General features: G+C 60.3%; 1 protein-coding gene and 1 pseudogene across 3 annotated transcripts in view; one reads left to right on the forward strand and one right to left on the reverse strand.

Annotated features, from left to right (window-relative positions):
* The window catches only part of VPS35L (VPS35 endosomal protein sorting factor like), a 95,364-nt gene extending 81,038 nt beyond the window's left edge, over nucleotides 1-14,326 (reverse strand). For 2 of the 3 annotated variants that reach the window (XM_016156904.2, XM_016156903.2), the window contains exons 1-6: nucleotides 14,231-14,326; nucleotides 10,444-10,543; nucleotides 8,739-8,906; nucleotides 6,674-6,796; nucleotides 4,620-4,644; nucleotides 2,296-2,372 (exon numbers count right to left, since the gene is read on the reverse strand). In XM_016156904.2, the coding sequence (XP_016012390.2) occupies nucleotides 2,296-2,372; nucleotides 4,620-4,644; nucleotides 6,674-6,796; nucleotides 8,739-8,906; nucleotides 10,444-10,543; nucleotides 14,231-14,247 (510 nt within the window). In that variant the 5' untranslated portion in view covers nucleotides 14,248-14,326. The remainder of the gene's footprint in view (nucleotides 1-2,295; nucleotides 2,373-4,619; nucleotides 4,645-6,673; nucleotides 6,797-8,738; nucleotides 8,907-10,443; nucleotides 10,544-14,230) is intronic. The other variant, XM_036225458.1, reaches the window with a different exon arrangement.
* On the forward strand, nucleotides 441-559 carry LOC118607163 (annotated as a pseudogene).
* Nucleotides 14,327-17,724: the final 3,398 nt, after the last annotated feature.

The following is a 17,724-nucleotide window of genomic DNA, read 5'->3' on the forward strand; positions in this document are numbered from 1 at the left end:
CTGATCGTGGACATGTACCAAGTGAGAGACGGCCAGTTCAAGGATGTTCAAACATGGGGGAAAGGCCCATCTCAGGAAGGAAGGAATATGGGAACGAGGAATGGGCACTAGACCGGAGGAGAAAATGCTTGAGATGCGCTCTGAGGACCACGGGCGTCAAGTAGGCCTCGGGGCGGGGCGGGGGCAGTAACCGGACCAGAGAGAGCGCATTCCGGACGGAGGGCAGACGGGAGCGAATGGCCGCGGCGGAGAGCGAGGCCGGCGCACAGGTGCGGGGCCCTGCGTGAGGCTCGGCACGGCCTGGCGCACGCACGTGCTCCCTCCCCGGGCTGCTGCTGCCCGCCCCCGCCCAGCCCACGAGGAGACCAGGGGCCTCGCCTTCTTCAAACGAACGCCCCCTGGAATCCAACGTGAAGAACTCTGTCAGAGAAACGTGAGCGGTCTACGGCCACGCCGCCCTGAACAAGCCCGATCCCGTCTGCTCTCGGAAGCTAAGCAGGGTCAGGCCTGGTGAGTACTTGGATGGGAGACCGCCTAGGAAGACCAGGTGCTGTAGGTGTAAAAAATAAAAAAAATATAAGGGTTTGTACTTGACACGGTCCTTGCATTGTGAGGTCAACCAAGGGTTGCCTCACCTAACAAAAAAAACACGAGCAGAAGGTTCAGGGAATGGGGACTGCTCCCAGCAGGTCCCTCAAGCTGGGAGACGGGGCCCTCCCTGCCCCTGAGCAGGGCGAGGGGCCACGTGGACTCGTCTGGGAGAACGGGCTGTGAGCAGAGGGAAGGTGCCTCTTCCGAGCTTAGGCTGGAAACTGACCCTTTCCTCAGCTCTGCTGTGGCAACCTGGAAGCCACCTCTTGAGACGGAAGCACCGTGAGGTGGAGGTGTGTCTGTCACCTGAGGTGGATGAGTAACGTAAGAAAGAAAGACGCCCTCGCCGTATTCGGCGCCGAGGCACGGGGCTCGTCGGCTGCCACAGCACAGCCCAGCCTCGCCCTGACTAACGCTGCGGCCAGCGGGGGCCACACAGCCGCCGTCTCCGCCGTCTGCAGGGGAAGAGAAGCCGAGCCGGGAGGCCACCCGGGACAGCTGCTAGGTCTCCGGGCAGGTCTCCGGCTCCCGGCCCCAGGCCGCTGTGCCCTTGGGCCCAGGGAAGAGCCCCTGTGTCCTTCGAGCAAGTCCCCATCTCCAACCTAAGCCAGCTCAAGCGACTTTCAGAGACTCACAGACTAAAGAGCTGTAAAACCCTCAGCAGCTCCCTCGCTGCCAGCCAAGCTGCCTCAGCGATATTCGACGGCGGCTCTCGGGCACCCTGCTCCGAAGCGCATCCGGCCTCAACTGAGAAATCAGACCCTGGACGGTTAGACTCTGCCGAGACCCCGACAACTCTGGCTCAGAGCCGGAAGGGCCTGAGCCCAGGGCAGGCACAGCACAGGGCACCGGCGACTTCGGCGCGGCCCCATCGGGCCCACACGACTGCAGCCCCACCCCCGCCCTACAGAGGAGGAAGCGGGTGCAGGAGAGGTGCCTGCCCGAGGGTCGCGCTCTGGCCCCTGGACGCAGGGTGCCGGTGGTGACAGCTAACGCCCGCAGAGCAGGGACCGTGGGCTGGCCTCCGGGCTTCCTGTGTGTCGACTCCCTTAGTCTCTGTAGCGAACCTAAGAGGCAGGTACTGCGCAGTATCCTCACTTTACAGATACGTAAACTGAGGCACAGAACTGGTAAGCACCTTGCCCCAAATCGCAGAATGACCGAGAGGTAGAGCCAGGTAGTCTGGCTCCAGCGTCCTCTTAAGTGCCACGCTGGGCCACCCAACGATTCTGCGGAGGACACGAATCCACCCGTCTCCAGGGGCCGGCCTCCCCGTCACGTTCCTGAGCGCGTGGGGGCAGGGAGGACTGCACAACCCGGACGGTGCCTGCCCTGGGCGCCTGCGGGAGTGTGGGCCCAGGACTGTCACACGGGACTCGAGAGAAGCCAGAGATCTGGATGTGTGCATTGAATATACAATTTTTAAGAGTTGGCGAGGGAGTCACGCTTTCTGAAGCACACGCAGGCCACGTAAGAGTCCTGAGGGCCCTGTCCAGCCAGCCGCGGCCGCGTGCAGCCCTTGCAGCAGCGAGCAGGCTGGGGCCCAGATCCCACGCGTCCTGGGGACATGGCTCCAGCTGGCGCGTCTAGTGAGCCCGTCCCCACACGACCCGGGCTTGCTCAGGCATCAGTGAGAAAAGACGCCTTTGGAAAACCGGCCCGAGGCAGGCAGGCTCCCGGGGGCGCGGCGGGCGACATGCTCACCTCCTCGAAGTCGTCCAGCTCCTCCAGCCTGGTGCGGACCTTCTCTGACGCCGCAGACGCCACGGCCCCGGCTCTGCCTGAACAGAACAGATTCATGTCACGCGGGCAGCTTTCCCCATCACCACCGCCCGAAGGCAGGCCTCTCTCTACACCGCTTCATGAAGAAAGCGGCCCGGGAACAACTTCGAACCGAGATTTTGAGAGCAAGCTCCTTCCGCAGTCTAATTCCATCAGGCATTCCTGCTTAGAAGCCGCCGGGAGCTCGGGAGGCTGGCCTCAGAACGGTTCCACCCTCTCCGATGTTTACAAGCCTTTCACTGCATCGGCTTTCTCCTAGAGAAAGGTGGTCCAGATGAGGACGCCAAACATCCATCATCTGATTGTTTTCCACAGACAAGAGGCCGCAGTGTGAACTGTCATGCCCTTACGCCTACTAGACGCCGCTGCTGCCTGCCCGGAGGCGGGAACACCAGGGCTCCGGGGCCCTCTCCTCTCCAAGCACCCAGGGCCAGCGGGGCCATCGCCCGCTACCTGTGGGCACAGCTCCTCCCGTCAGCGGGGACAGGCGGAGAGGAAGGCGAGGGCTCCAGGCCATGAGCGGCCACAGGCCAAGGCTCTCCGGCCACCTGGCTGTCCTCTCCAGGGCCTCCCAGTCCCAAACCCTTTCCCCACCACAGGGGGCTTCTGTGCTGGAACTGGGGTCTCTTTGCTCCTGTCTCCCAGACCCACATTTCAGGAGCTAAGGGCGATTATTTTAAGGCACGGGTTTCTTAGCTCTGGTGCCAACTCAGATCTGGCTGCAATCAGCTTTGAGCAGGGCACAATTATTTAACTGACAACTACTGAAGTTTCCAAATAATTTCTACCTGTTTCCACTTCCGCCTTTGTTCTGAAACATCACACAGAATGTGCACACGTGCGCATGTGAACACATTATAAAACCTTTGTGACCACCGCCGCATTCTCTCATTCACCGTTAACTTTAATTCCCGTTGCTGGACAGAGCTGCATGCAGTCCACTCGTTTTCCTGTGTAGTTTTCAACACGTGTGAAGACGCTACGACCGTCTTACTTTGCTGCCGATGGACGTGTCCTGTCTGGGGCTACCCTGAGCAACGCTGCTACGGACACTTCTGGGCATGTCTGCCTTCCTTCAGGGCACGGCCTCACAAACTTTCACAGGAAGCACTTAAGGGTGCATTAACTTGTGGATTCTGACTTTCAGGTCTGGCAGGGCCTGAGACCGCATTTCTAACGAGCTCCCAGGTGAAGTCAGTGCCGCTGGTCCGTGGACCACACTTTAAGGAACATGTTTCTGTGCAGAGTTAGAAAACTCTGTAGAAGGCCAGATGTAAACACTTCAGATTTTGTGAGTCACATAGCCTCTGTCACAACTACTCAACTCTGCCAATTTAGCACAAAAGCAGCCAGAAAAAGTACGTAAACAAACTGGCATGGCAGCATTCCAATAAAACTTTATTTACAAAATCAAACAGAGGGCCAGATTTGACCTACGGCACGCAGTTTGCCAGTTTCTGCTCTAGGACATGTCCCAGCAGTGGCGTTGCCAGGTCAAAGGGCAGGGAGTGTCATTCTGCACGCCCGCCAGGAACGCACAACAGCTCCTGCCGCCTTCGTTCTCTATGGCAAGGAGTGTCGCTGATGTTTCTGGTGGGTGTGCAACGCCACAATCTACCTTTTTACCGTTCTGGGTCAAAATTATGCCCATAACAAAGGTGTCCCAGTCTCCTGATTCCCGATGCGCTGTCTCAACCTGCTGTCAGTGCGGAGTCACCACTGACATGCCTGCGACTTGCACAAAAACCAAAGCCAGCCTCGCCCAGCGGGGCCCACGACGCGTCAGCGCCTTCAGAGTCGGCAGAGGAATTCCCGTGCCCCGCCCCCCGGGCCGCGGTCGGTCCGTGTGTGCATGAGGTGAGCCTGCCGCAGGGCCAGGTCCAGACCCCAGACCCGGACCGTGTCCCAGCAGAGGAAACACAGACGCTCTGCATCCGGGGACCGTGGCCGGGAAGTCTGAGCGCGGGCGCCCCCGACCCGACCAGCGGATCTGCGTTTTGGCAAGGGAGGGAGAGATCACGGCTCTGCGACCAGAGGATCCAGCCGCGAGCTTAGGTTCTACGGCACGTAACCTCCTGGCCCTTGATCCATCACCTAAACATTATTTCGATTCCGCTACGTTGACCAGGACGCGACAGCTTCAACTGAAGCACGGGTCAGGAATGGACACTACGAACCGTTTTATCCTTTGTGAGGTTATGTTAAGGGCAATGGGAGAATTCCCCACAATAACAACACAAACTCACCTCTTTCGGATCCCATAAACAGATTCTGCAGGGGCAAAAAAAAAAAAAAGAAGAAGAAAAAAATTGTTAGTATTTTTGAAAACCTTATTGGATTCCATGACACAGAAAAAGCTTGTAGGTTAAATCAGCATTCACGTAGCGCTGAGACAATATGACCTGTCGTTTTCCAACAAAGCCAAACAAAAAATAGAAATATTTATTCAAAGAAGAATACAGCTCACTAGGAACCGCTGGAGATTCACATTTCTACTCAATTCAGGACTCTTGAAGAGCCAACAAAGAGCAAACTTCTGAGGACAGCGCAGTCACGTGACGGCATGCAGCGTGCTCTGAAGCAAGTGTCACGGCCTCGGTGCCGTTTACGTCACGGGCTGGAAAATCCTGCCGTGGGGCCGTGCCGTGCACTGCGGGGTGTTTATCGGCATCGCCAGCCTCCGCCAAGTGCCAGCACTGTGCCCACAGCTGTGACGACCAAAGATGCCTCTGGACACTGCAGCATGTCCCTTGGGAGGGCATCGTGACTGCGGGTGGAGAAGCATCGCTCTCAATTAACTCGAGGCGATCAGAAAATAAAGAAAAAACGTCACGGTCTGGGCATCTCGCCCGTCGCCCTGCTCAAGCAGCAGGCTCGCCGGGCGGGGCAGGACGAGGCGGGCGGCAGGGCCACCGTGTGCCCGCTGGGCCCGCGCTCTGTGCCCTCCTGACGCCTGCCTCCCGGGGGCTCACGGTCACGCCTGCCCACCTCCCCTGCACTGCGTATAACCCGCGCCTGCCGCATTTCAGAACGACGTGACTGGGCGTGGAGAGGGGGCCTCGGGGACGTGAGGTGACTGACATGGCCTCTGGCAGAGCAGCAGAGAGCTGGGTCCCTGGTGACCCCGGAGCGGCCCTGCTGGGCCCCAACGAACCACCCCCAGGCTTCTTTTCAGTGTCGAGAGAAACGTCTCTCCTGTTTGTCATCGGGGGGTGGGGGTGGGACATGGGGGGCTCTGGGGACGAGCCACTGCGCCCTGCCTGGTCCTCCCCAACGCGGGCGTGAGCCTGCTCTCCCAGGCGGGTCTCGGCTCCGCCGGCCTTTCCTACGGGGACTGTCCCCGGGGACGGGCCGCGGCGACCTCCAGTCCCCACCGTCCCCAGGCACGAGCCAACGTCTCCCCCAGCGGCCAAAGAAAGTGACCTGGAAGGGCCCGGCCGCGGGGTCGCGCGGGGACAGCGGCACTCACCCTCCTCGCGCCTCGGGGACATCGCCGCGGCCCCAGGCCCCGCCGACCTGGCCCAGATCCCTCGTTCTTCGGTTTTTGAGAAACCAATTGGCACTTTTTTCCCCAAGTGACGCAGACATTATCAATGAAACTCAGGGAGCCGTGAGCCGGGGCAACCCTACTGAGGCCCTGTGATCTACGACACGTCTGGTCTCGGGCACAGAGCTCCTAACAGCCCTGGAACTTCCTAAGTGGTGAGAGTTGTTGGTTGCCTCGGCGAGGAGGCTTGTGGAAAGCTCCCGGGGAAGGGGCTGACTCCCGGCCCCACCCCATCTCTCCCACCCGCCCCACCCCCGCGGGAGGCCGGCTGGGGGCACTCCCGGGGCCAAGGGGCTAATCGACCCCACCGAGGTAATGACAGCCCCATGAACCCAAAGGGACACGGTTCGGGGTTCAGAGAACCAGACCACTTCCCGCCACTGTGCCGAACCCCAAAGTCCCCGGGGCGTCCCCCCACGCATCTCCTCGTCTGGCTGATGAACCGGAGGCTGGTGCGGGAACAGGCTTCCCGAGTCCCGCGGGCGGCCCCGGCAGACTGACCAACCGTGCGGAGCAGTCGTGGGAACCGCCGATTCACAGCCAGGCGGTCGGCGGTGCTGCTGTCCGACGTGGGGGGCAGTCTCGCACCCCTGAACCGTGGGGTGTGACGCCACCTCCCAGTCGACAGTGTGAGAGCCAGACGGACGCCCTGCTGGTGCCCACATCGCTCGGCGGGGGCGCCAACCCCCCCCCCCCCACCGCACTGGGCCGTCACCGGGGACTCCTCCGGGCCGGGCGGCCCGCCCCACTCACGATGGACAGCTTCTCCGTGGTCGTGTGCCGCACCAGGATCTCGTCCCGCTTGCTGGCCCACGGCTCGAAATCTGGCCCGACCCCCGACGTGTCCTCCCGGTCGCGCTTCTTCCTGGAACCGTCCTACGGAAAGCGAGACGGTCTCCTCAGGGGGGGTGCCGCTTTACTCTTCGAAAGGAGAAGGACGCGCAGACGCGCTGACCGCGGCCCGCAACGCGGTATTCTACGGCCGAAACTTGCGAAGAGAGTAGAACGTAAATGTTCTAACCAAAAAAAAACAAAAAAACGGTGAACACGTGAGGCTCCGGATGTGCCGATCGACTCCACGGGAGGGACCTTTTCATAATGTAACGTGTTCCAAACCATCACACTGCATATCCGCATTTACTGCACTTTAAATTTCTCTTGATTTTATGTCAATTATACCTTGATAACAGTAGGGAAGGAAAAATGTCTAAGCAGAAAGCAGATAGTCCTCAATGCAGAATGAGATTAACCTACCTACGGGTTTGCTATGGTAAATTTCTCAGGCCAATTCAGCACGAATGGCCAATAAACGTATCAAAAGACACGCTGGATCGTTAAGAATCAGGAAAATCAAACTCAAGGAGATCGTTTTTACTGTGAGACCCCTGCAGGCCTAGCGGGAGGCCTGGTGCTCGGAGGAACAAGGTCAGGGAAGTGGGTGTGGACTTGCACAGGAGCTCCTGCAGGGAGGGCGCACATGCAGGCCCACCCGTTCTGGGATTTCTGGCTCTAGGCACAAGGATAAGGAAAGACAGGAAACGGCTGATAGCGGTGGTGGCCTCGAGGCTGAACTGGGGAGATGGCTGTAGCTTGTCATTACTACCCTGATCGTAACTGATAACGACAACAAAGCCAGCTTTGGGAGCGAATAAAAAGCCCCGGAGACAGGGCTGGGGGAGGCGGCACTGCCGGTCACCCCCTCTCCCTCGGTCACCCCCTCTCCCTCGTCCACGTTAGTTACTGCATTTCCGGACCGCGACTCTTCTTCCTAACATCTCCGCAACAGGTTTTCGGTCATCAGCAGGGCACAGACTTCGCAGGACGGACGATGTCCGCACTGGCAGGGGGCGGGGAGACGGACGGGCCCCTCAGCTCTGCCGGCGAGGCCTTGGAGAACCCGGCAGGAGCCCCGGAACCCCCCCCCCCACACATACGCCCCGCGGCCCCTGTGCATCCCAGGGCCAAGGAACGGCCGTCTACACCAGCCAACGCCAGGACACAGGCTACACCCCGACCAGAAGGCGATCCGCGAGTTAGAGCGTGTGGTGACCACTCTTCAGAGCACGACACGGCCACCGACAATAAGGCTGTACTGTACGGACTAGCACGGAGCTCAGGCATGTCGTCAAGGTGAAAAAAAAAGTATATAATTCAAATCATGTTAAGAAAAATAACACGACCTCACTGTACGCAACGCTAGCATGCAACACTGGCTCGGAGCGCGGGTTCCGAAGTCAGCCTGGCCGGCGGGAAGCCCAGCTTCCCCGTGACTCGGCACCCCAGTTCCTCCGCGTGTCTCCTGAGTGGGGGACACGCCGCCTCCCGGGAGGGCGTCTGAGGCCAGCAGCGAGTGCACCTGGCAGGGTCCGTCACCGTCGGGGGACGCTGCTGTTGTTATTTACAAAGGAGTGAGCATGTGTGTGCTCAGATCTCCTGTCACGACACCTCCGAAAACAGAAAGAGTTTGCAAAACTGCACAGCAGGGTCGTGACCGGGCAGCCGCAGGCGGGTACAGAACGGGCGGGCGTGGCCCACGGGGCTCCGTCTGGGCTGCGCAGCTAATTTTATGTGAAAAAGGTGCTTACGTAACTAAGTAAAAATAAGTCCAGAAGAATTATAAAAGAAGTTAAAATAAACTTATAAACTTTAAAAAAAAGGAACAAAGCAGCCCCGTGACCTACGCCAGCCTCTTCCGTGTCACCTGAACTGTCACCACTAGGACACACCCCGGCTGCGATTCAACCCAAGAAGAGGAGCCCCCGAGCCCCGGCCCCGCGGGACTGCCCCCCGGCTGGACGGCGCCCCGAGGGCGTGTTACCGTGACGGCCGCCGTGGCCGCGGGGTCAGCAGTGGCCGCGAACATGGACAGGGGGTCGGTCCCGTCCAGGACGCTGCTCAGAGGGTCCACCACGGAGCTGGAGGACGAGGACGACGTGGACGAGGTGCTGCCCTTCCGGGTCCCCTTCCTCGTCTTCGACTCCGTGACCTGGGGGGGGCACCGTGGGGGTCAAGGTCAAGGGGCGTCTCTGCCGACTTTTCCTGGGGAACACGCTCGAATGGGTTTTCCTAGTTCCATGGCAGAGACACTAATTTTTGTGACAAACTGGCAAGACTCCGAATCCTGGCGGCCGGGGAGGGCGGCCGGGAAGCCAGGGCCAGGAAGGCAGACGGGGTGTGCCGGCGAGAAGGTGGCGGCAGGTCCCCGGACGCGGCAGCCGGGAGCCCACAGAACAGGCGGACGTCGCGCCCCACCCGGACCTGCCCGGGCACCGGGCGGCGACGCCCCGGGCAGGGCGTGACGGGGACGGGTGAGCCCCCAGCGCCACCTCGCTGCGGGCTCGGAGGCTCCGTACAGCGGAGGGGGTGCCGGCCCCGCCCTCTCGGGAGAATGCGCCCAGTGCCACGTCCCGGGCCGCGTGGAGCCACGTTTCCATCCGACTGGCCGCCACCCCGCCTGAGCCAGCCGGTCTGTGCCGAGAACCAGAGCGACGCCCAGCGGGCGAGCAAGGCCCAAGGGTGAAGCCGCGAGAACCGGGGCCTGAGGGCCAGTGGCGGGCACGCGGGACACGTGCCCCCCGGGAGCAGGGGAGGCCGACCTTCGGAGACACGGGAAGGGGCAGAGCGCTGGACGGAGGACAATCCGAAGTGTGGGTTCCCGGGGGCCCCCGGTTTGCAGCTGGTGTTGGAAGCGAGGGCGGTCTCACTGAAGACGTGCCCCACACCTGGGGCCTGACGCCGAGCCGGGGTGACGGGGCCCAGTGCCCGTCACTGGGGCGGGTGCCGTCTGTCTGCCTGGCACCCAGCCCTGCGCCTCCCTCCCAGGCCCGGCGGCCCCAATCCCGACCGGCACACAGGCCTCCCTGCCTCCCGGCTCCTCGGGACTCTGCTCCCGCTCCCAGGGCGGGCCCTGGCCCCACCGCCACCTGCCAGGCGGGCCAAACACCACGGAGGAGGAGCGAGGCCCCAGCCGCCGGGCGGGAGGCCGGAGCAGCCTCTGTCACCACCGGGCTGAGGGCCTGAGAGCAGGACCAGCTCGGCGGGGGGCCGGCCCGCCCCGTGACCTCCCGCCTCATGTCGGCACGTCTGCGGGTCCTCGGGTCCCCCACCACGAGAACTTCACATCCTCGGTGCCCGCGGGCACCCGTCTGTCAACCTCACCGCCACCCGCGGCGCCGACCCCCCGGCTTCTCTCACTTGCCGACAACGGGGAGGGGAGGGTGCTACCCCGGGAGACGGGGACCCGCCAAACGCCCTTCCTGCTTCTCGTTTAGATTTTTAAACAAAGCCGCAGCCGAGGACAGCACCCCCCACTGGTAACGACGTACTCTGCTTACGCCTCCCCGGGGAACGAGGCGCCCCACACTGGTGCGTGACGGGGGGGGGAGGGGGGGGGGGGGGGGGGGGGTCGCGGGGGTGGGACACACGTGATCTACGCGTGCACAGGAAGCTCCCGCTGGCCCCGAGGCCCGGGAGGCCGTCCGTGCCGTGGGCGGAGGGGCCTCGGCCGGGGCCCGGACACTCACCGTGATGGGCTTCAGGGGGTGATAGTCCCCGAACTCCAAGGGCACGGCCTCCAGCCGGCATGATGCGAATTCGGCCTTGTAGTTCCTGTTCCGGGGGTGCCTGGGGACAGCAAAGCCAGACGCCCGTTAGCCGATGGTGGCGCCAAGCACACCAAGACCCCGGCTGGGCCCTCGCGACAAGGAGGCTCACAGGGGGACCGTGCTTCTGCCGGCGCCGACAGGAAGTGCGAAATTTAAAAAAATCTTTTTGGGATCGGTTTGAAGGTACAAGGAGCTGCCAGGACACCCGAGACCGGCGAGGCCAGACCCTAGAGCCCAGGGAAGCCAAAGGCGGGGGCCAGCCCCGCTGGCCCACAAGGTGGCCGCGGATGGACGCTGGACGAGAGGCTGGAGCCAGGCCGAGGGCGGCAGATCAGCTCCAAGGGCTTTGAGGAAACCTCGCAGGGCTGGATGGATGAGTTAGGGTTCGGGCCATCGAGACAGCCAGGGCCCGAAGGAAGAGCTTCGGAAGATGCGGGGGTGCAGAGGTGGGAGGCCTCCGGCCCTGCCCCGCCTCCCAGGCGCTCGGCAGGTCGGCGGCACCTGCACGCGGAGAGATGACAGCCGAAAACGTCCCCGGACGAAAGCCAGAGTCGAGGAACTCCTGTCCCCAAGCGCGCCTCCAACACAAAACCAAACCACTGACTCAGGGGCTTCGTAGTACAACGGCTAAAAACAAGAGGGGTGCTCACAGGTAACGCGAGGAGACGCGCCTCACAAGCAGGGGGGCCAATCGAAAGGGAAACAGATGCAAATCCTTGGGAACCCTCCGCCTGTCCACGGGGAGAGAGACAACGTGCTGTTGGGTGGCCGCCCCCCCCCCACCGCTGCCGCCTCCCACGGGGCTGGGGGGCACCCTCAGCCACCCCGGGTCTGACGAGCGGTGCCTTTCAACCAAAGACACGGGCGCTTCCCAGGTGAAAACCATCACATGCCAGACAAACAGCCTTTCTGGGCACGGCGGACGATTCGTGCCACCGCCTTTAGGGAGAGGAGAAACTCCACGAGCACGGGCCCCGGCCGCGTGGGTCCCGGGCCCCCAACCTGCCTCACTCGGCGTCCCCCACTAGCCAGAAAGCCTGGCTCCCGCGCGAGTTCATCTCCACCTCCTCTAAGTGAATCTGCTGAGCGCAGAGAGGCTGGTTGACAACGTGGACCGACCGGCCTCCCCTTTAAGGGAAAACCCCGACGAGCTGCCCTTTTTTAAAACACACACACACTGGCTTCAGCTCCAAACCACGCCGCAGCTGGAGTCATCTGCGAAACACTCTTCCAAACTCCCCTGGACGTGCTTCCAGCCAACCCGATTCTAAAACGAGCAAACCGCGGAGAATCAGCACACTGGAGTGACAGCCATCGGCAGCCGCGGCGACGCTGCAAAAGCCACACCGTGCTTCTCTTGGATCGCTCTGAACTTGATCAGCAGACTCTGGAAAGGCCGACTTAGCGGGACGAGGAGAAATGGCATCGGACCTGCAATCCGGGTCAGAGGCTTTCAGCCCTGCGACCCGGCGCTGAACGGCCGGGCAGAGCCCCGCACGCGGCCACGGTGACAGTTCCCGTCCGCCACGGGCTCAGCCGGGAGCTTCACCTCCCTCAGCCCCGCTCAGCCTGGGAGGCAGGTGTGCGATGCTGTCCACCTGCAGACAGAGAAGCGGCAGCTGCCCGTGTCGGTAGCTCGGGGGGGTGACAGCGGCGAGGGACAGAGGCTCTGGGCGGATCCGCGGTTTATCAAAATCCCCAGGTGGCTCGTGCACGTTAAGGGCTGAGGGCGCCCTCTGTACACCTGAGAACACGGCTGCGCAGAAATTCCACCGCCACTTACCTAACTAACCTCCTACCGGAAACGCCAAGGTCCACTCACCGATTTTTGTCGGCTATTTACATTCTCCGGTGATTTTTTTTTTAAATCACAATGACCATCTGGCCACAGTATGTTCTCACATAATCACAATACAGCGCCCCAGCCCCCTGCCCTGCACCCCACCAAAAAAACTAAAAATGATGCAGAAATTCTGGTTCTCAAGGGCGGCATTTTTAGGAGTGCCGCAGGAGGAAAGAGGAAACGCAAGGAGCGCTGGACGCCTCACGCGCCGGGCCGGGCCTCAAGGGACAACAAAACGTGCGGGAAAGAGGCATTCCGGAGGGCCGTGGGGCGCCCACCACCCAGAGACCGCGGCCCAGGGCTGGAGGCCCGGCTGACGGCAATGCGTAAGGCGCTGGAACCTCCGCGCCCACGACTCCGTAAACGGCTTCGCCCTTCCGCCTCCAGCCCCTCACCTGGGAAACAGCATCGCCCGAGGGTCAGGCAAGAGGCTGCACTGGGGACCCGGGGATGGTGACAACGTCCTTTTCACTTAAGGAGCAACAAGTCGGGTAGGGAAACTGAATGGTGCCCATGGGCTACCGCACGGAGAAATGCCAAGGCCATTTCTGAGACCTCAGACGCGGAAAGGCTTAGGGCACCTGTTTGTACTTAGAGTGGAAAACGCCGAAGGTCAAAGTGTACCAGGAGGCGGAGAGAAAACGGCATCTTCCTGAATGTTCCGATCACAAAATCCCAGGGAACTGAAGCCAGGTGTTTCTCATGCCTTTTGGTGTTTAAGCCTTAATGACTCCCTAAAAGCCGCTGGCCGCGGAGGGGCCCGGTGGTACCCAACCCGCTTCGGCACCTCACGGCTTAGGAAGGAAGCCGCTTGGAGAGCCAGCCAGGTGGAGGGGACACAGGGCGACGGCTGGGAAAGCAGCAGAAGGCTGGGCAGACCCCTCGCTGCGCCGCGCAGGTGTGCGTCCTCTACAAACTGAAGGCAAAACGCTCCACCAGCAAATTCTGATGAAGACTCGCTTTGTCCCAAGCCGCGGACTCCAGGCTGCACGCGCGTGGCTCTGACTAGTCCTGAGCTCCCGAGCGGAACAGTCTTCCGTTTCTCACTCGCTCGTTCAATGTCAACCCCTGCACGCCATTCGGAGAGAAAGGTCAGAACACTTTCTCCCTCGTTGAGACGGAGGGGAGAGTTCGCGTCTCGCACTAACTCCATCAGCGTCACACTCGGAGCGCAGTCACCCCGCGTCACAGCCACGCGAGCCCGCCAGCGTCGCAGGTGCCACTCTGTCCTGCGGAACGAGCTCCGCGCATCCTGCAAAACTGCCTCCTGAAGCCCCCACGCCCAAGCGCCCAGGTGCGGCTGGGCCCCATCCAAACGCCTCCTTGGGCCGTCGCCCCTCCATTCCGCGTCTGTGCCACGCCAGCTGTCAGCTCTGCGAAGGCGAGGGCGCCGGGGGGCCCCGCAGAGTAGGGCGAACGGCGGCCTCTCCCCAGCGGGAAAGCGAGTCCCCTGCCGGTGCCGCGGGCAGCTCAGGGAGCGGCCGCGTCGCCCTGGTCGCTCAGACCCAGCGGAATCCAGCGCGCTCTGCGCCCGGCGGCCCCAGACCCCGCACCGACTCGACTGGGCCACGGGGAGCTGGGAACGTGACTTTTCTCTAGGGGACGGCGGGGCCGGGGTGAGAATCAAGATCCCGCTGGAGCAGCCTCTGGGAAGCTCCTCTGAGCCGAGACAACCCGGGATGGGGTGGGAGCCTCCACCAGCACCCAACGGGGAGCGCAGTTCACACACACACACACACACACACACACACACACACACACACACACACACACACACACTCGCTGAGACACGCACCGAGGCAGAGACCCAGAGACGGCCAAAGACAACGCCTTCCCAAAGCCCACCAGCCGCTTCCTCCTTACCAGGGAAAGGCGGCCATCTTCCCAGTCACATGACCGCTTGTTCTGGGGCTGACAGCTCTTTTCTCTCTTCCAGACCTCGATAGGCCCCGCCCTAGTCGCCATGATTGTGAGGGGCCCACGTCCGCCCCGCAGGGCGCAGGCGCACCGTTCTCGGGCGCCATCATTGTTAAGGGCTGACGTCCGACCCGTAGAGCGCAGACGCAGTTTAAAAAAAAAAAAAGTGCCATAATTGTTAAGGGCAGATGCTCGTGCCGCAGAGCGCAGGCGTCACTATCTGACGCCATCATTGTGAAGGGGAGTAGCCAATTGCAAAGAGCGCAAGCGTACTGTTTCTCAGTTTAATAAATGTTAAGAGCAGATGCCTATTTTGCAGCGCGCAAGTGCGCCACCTTCTGGTGATATGATTGTAAAGGTCAGTTCTCATCTCCCGCCCACCTCCCCCGCCCGAGTTGTATATCGGCGGCGCTAGTATTGCGAAGGGCAAGTTCGTGTACTCAGAGTGTAGGCACGTCGCTTTCTGGAGCTGTGATTCTAAAAAAAAAAATTCATACGCCCCAAGAGAGCAGACGCGCCACTTGTCGGCGCCATTGTTGTGAAGGGCAGATGTTCAACCCCCAGAGCGCATGCACATCATTTTCCAGCGCCATCTTGTAAAGGTCAGATGTCTGTCCCGAAGAGCGCAGGCGCGCCGTTCCTCGCCGCCATGATTATGAAGGGCAGCAGACAACCGTTCCCCAGAGCGCAGGCGCGACGTCATCCGGCGCCATCATTGAAAAGGGCAGTCACCCGTCCGAAAGGGCGCAAGCGCACTGTTCCCCGACTCCATGATTGTGAAGGGCAAATGCCCATCCTGCAGTATGCAGGCGCGCCGCCTTCCGGTGCCATGATTGTGAGGGGCAGCGGGTCGCCCGGCTCCCCTGAGCCTTCTAGAGCGGGAGAGTATTCTAGCTGTGGCTAAACAAGGACAGTGACCACCGCGTGGGGTGGGAAGAGGGTCTCAGGTTGGACCCGCCAGTGTTCCTACTGCTCATTCACTGTTTGGGCTGGTAAGCCACGCCCCCCAGCCTGGCCAGCGCTTCCGGCACCCCCAGTCCCGGGCGGACAACCGGGGTCCGAGAGGGCTGCCCTGGACGCAAACGCGACAGCGCCTGCGCGGGGGAACCGGGCTTAGCTCTTCGCCCCGCTTGGCAAAGCGGCACGTCTCTAGGAGTCTCCAGGACGGGCGACACGCAGTGTTCTCTCTCTTAACCGAAGTCGCGGAAAACCGTGCCCGTTCGCTGGCCGCTCACCACGCGGGCCCCTCGGCGCGCGATGCTGCCGCTCACCGCGAACGCCCGCAGCGAACAGCACCAACGCGGCCGCAGGCCGGGGCGCGGGCCGCCCACCCGACCCGCTGCGGGAGGCGGTCGCGTAGTCAGTCACAAGGCAGCCGACCAGGCCTTTTCCCTTTCGCAGTGTATTCTCTGACCCGGTGAGGTCGGAAAAGCGCGTTCTCGAAAGAGCGCCTCGGGAAAGGCAGCGGAACGTGCTGGCGACGTGCGACGCGGGGAGATCCGGGCGCCGGCGCGGGGGAGGCGGCCGCCCGCGACCTGGGGCTGCGGCCCGCGCCCCCGCGCCGAGCCCCGCACGCCGCCAGCGCGGGGTCGCAGTCGGCCCGGGCCCGCGCACTTCTCGCAAAGCCGCCGCCCGGGGACAGGAGCGCGCGGCCTGGCACCGGGGCGGCATCCCGTCCACGCTCGGGCGCCCTAGGCAGACCGCGCGTGTCGCCCCGGACCGGGCTGTTAAAGCTCAGGAAGAGTGGGGATCGTCCCCACCAGACGCCGAGACGCGAGACCACGGTTCGGGGGGCGACTTCGTCACCCTCCCCGAGAAGCTGAGGAATTGCGGGCCATAGAGAATTTTGGTTAGACGCGGGTTTTGCCCCCAGAACTGTCTTTAGAACCGGATCAAGGACGTGACTCAGTTTCCTTTGCTGTATTCGGCAACTAAAAGTCTTCGGGTTTTAAAGGTATTTTTATAACCCGCATGAATGTCCGCTGTGGCCCCTTAGAGAGAAAGCGCTCCAACTCCATTTGCTTATTGTTTTATAACTGACTTTGTGGGGAGGGGGGTTGGCTGTGGTTGTCGATGGGACAGTGACGTCCGATAGAAAAGCAAGCCCTTCGTAAATCGCAATGAAGACCAGATGGAGGCCATGAGAAGATGTCAGTCGATGTCCAGGAGACAGTGAACAGTAGACCCGCTGATGACGAGCAGAAGGGCTTCTAACCCCCGAGCCAGCTAAACTGCCTGCCAGGCTGCAGAGGGCCCGAGGGTCTGCAGGGCCGAAGGCAAGGTCACAGAGTGACGGCCATGCCTGCACCCGATTCCACGTATATCTGGAAAGACCTAAAATCAGAATGCGTTGCTTTAACATGTTAGGGACGACGGGCAGGAGCAGGAGGCATCGGTGCCCCCATTCCCATGCTTACACTTTAGGGTTCCCCAGAAAATAACCACGTGCTGGGCACTCACCCTGAAGAAACATCCTCCAGGTGGCAAAACTCAGATAAGCGAATCCAGCTGCAAGTCAACCTGCCTTTGGCTCAATCTGAATAATTAGCCATCAGCCCCTACGCAAGACTCTAAAATGAAAGACAAATACCAAGATGAAAAAAAAGGAAAGGCCAACTCACGCCAACTCTAATGCTGGAATGAGGACTGCCATATTATTGGGAACCATCTTTCATGGGATTTTAAATTGTAAAAAATGATCATATTGCAGCGGTATCGTTTTGGCGAGATACTTTTGAATATCTGTCCTTTAATAGTCCTTTCCTTGGTAAATAAAAGATCAAACTGGATTTCCGTTAAGATGAAAAGTTTATTTTGCCTTTTCCCTAGAAGCAAAACTAGTGAAAATTAAAGTATAAAAATAAATACAATTTACATTAATGGACATTCCACTTCAAAGTAAAAAATAAAAAAATAAATAAAAATCCATTAAAAGCATAAAACAATGGCACTTTTATGAGGAAAAAGCTGTGAACGTTAAAAAAATGTATAAAACACACGAGCTCTTATCTGTAAATGAAAAAAACACTCAAGTTTCTCATCCTTCATCTCAAACTAGTTTTAACTCTCTCCAAAACATACCATTTGTTTGCGCTAATTTGCATTGGTTTGCACACAGCTTTTAGTATCCACCCCACTGCAAAGACCTACAAGGACATGCATAAGCTGTATCCTGAGTTTTCAGAATAATAAAGCACAATGTATCACACTAAGAAGATAAGTTGATGTACTTTGCCTACAAGTAACCGGTAACTTAGACAATTTTGACTAGCTTTTCCTGGTTCATTCATTCAATAAGTGATACATCCCAATAAAGAAAATTGGGTTCACACCCAGAGTACTCTCTGTCTACAGCTAGATGTAAAAGTTAAATTTTAAATAGAACAGAAAAATCAAACAATCTTTACCTCCACATTCTTAAAAGGATATTAAGGACATGG

The sequence above is a fragment of the Rousettus aegyptiacus genome, unplaced genomic scaffold (genome assembly GCF_014176215.1).
Source record: "Rousettus aegyptiacus isolate mRouAeg1 unplaced genomic scaffold, mRouAeg1.p scaffold_m13_p_8, whole genome shotgun sequence".
Taxonomy (NCBI): domain Eukaryota; kingdom Metazoa; phylum Chordata; class Mammalia; order Chiroptera; family Pteropodidae; genus Rousettus; species Rousettus aegyptiacus.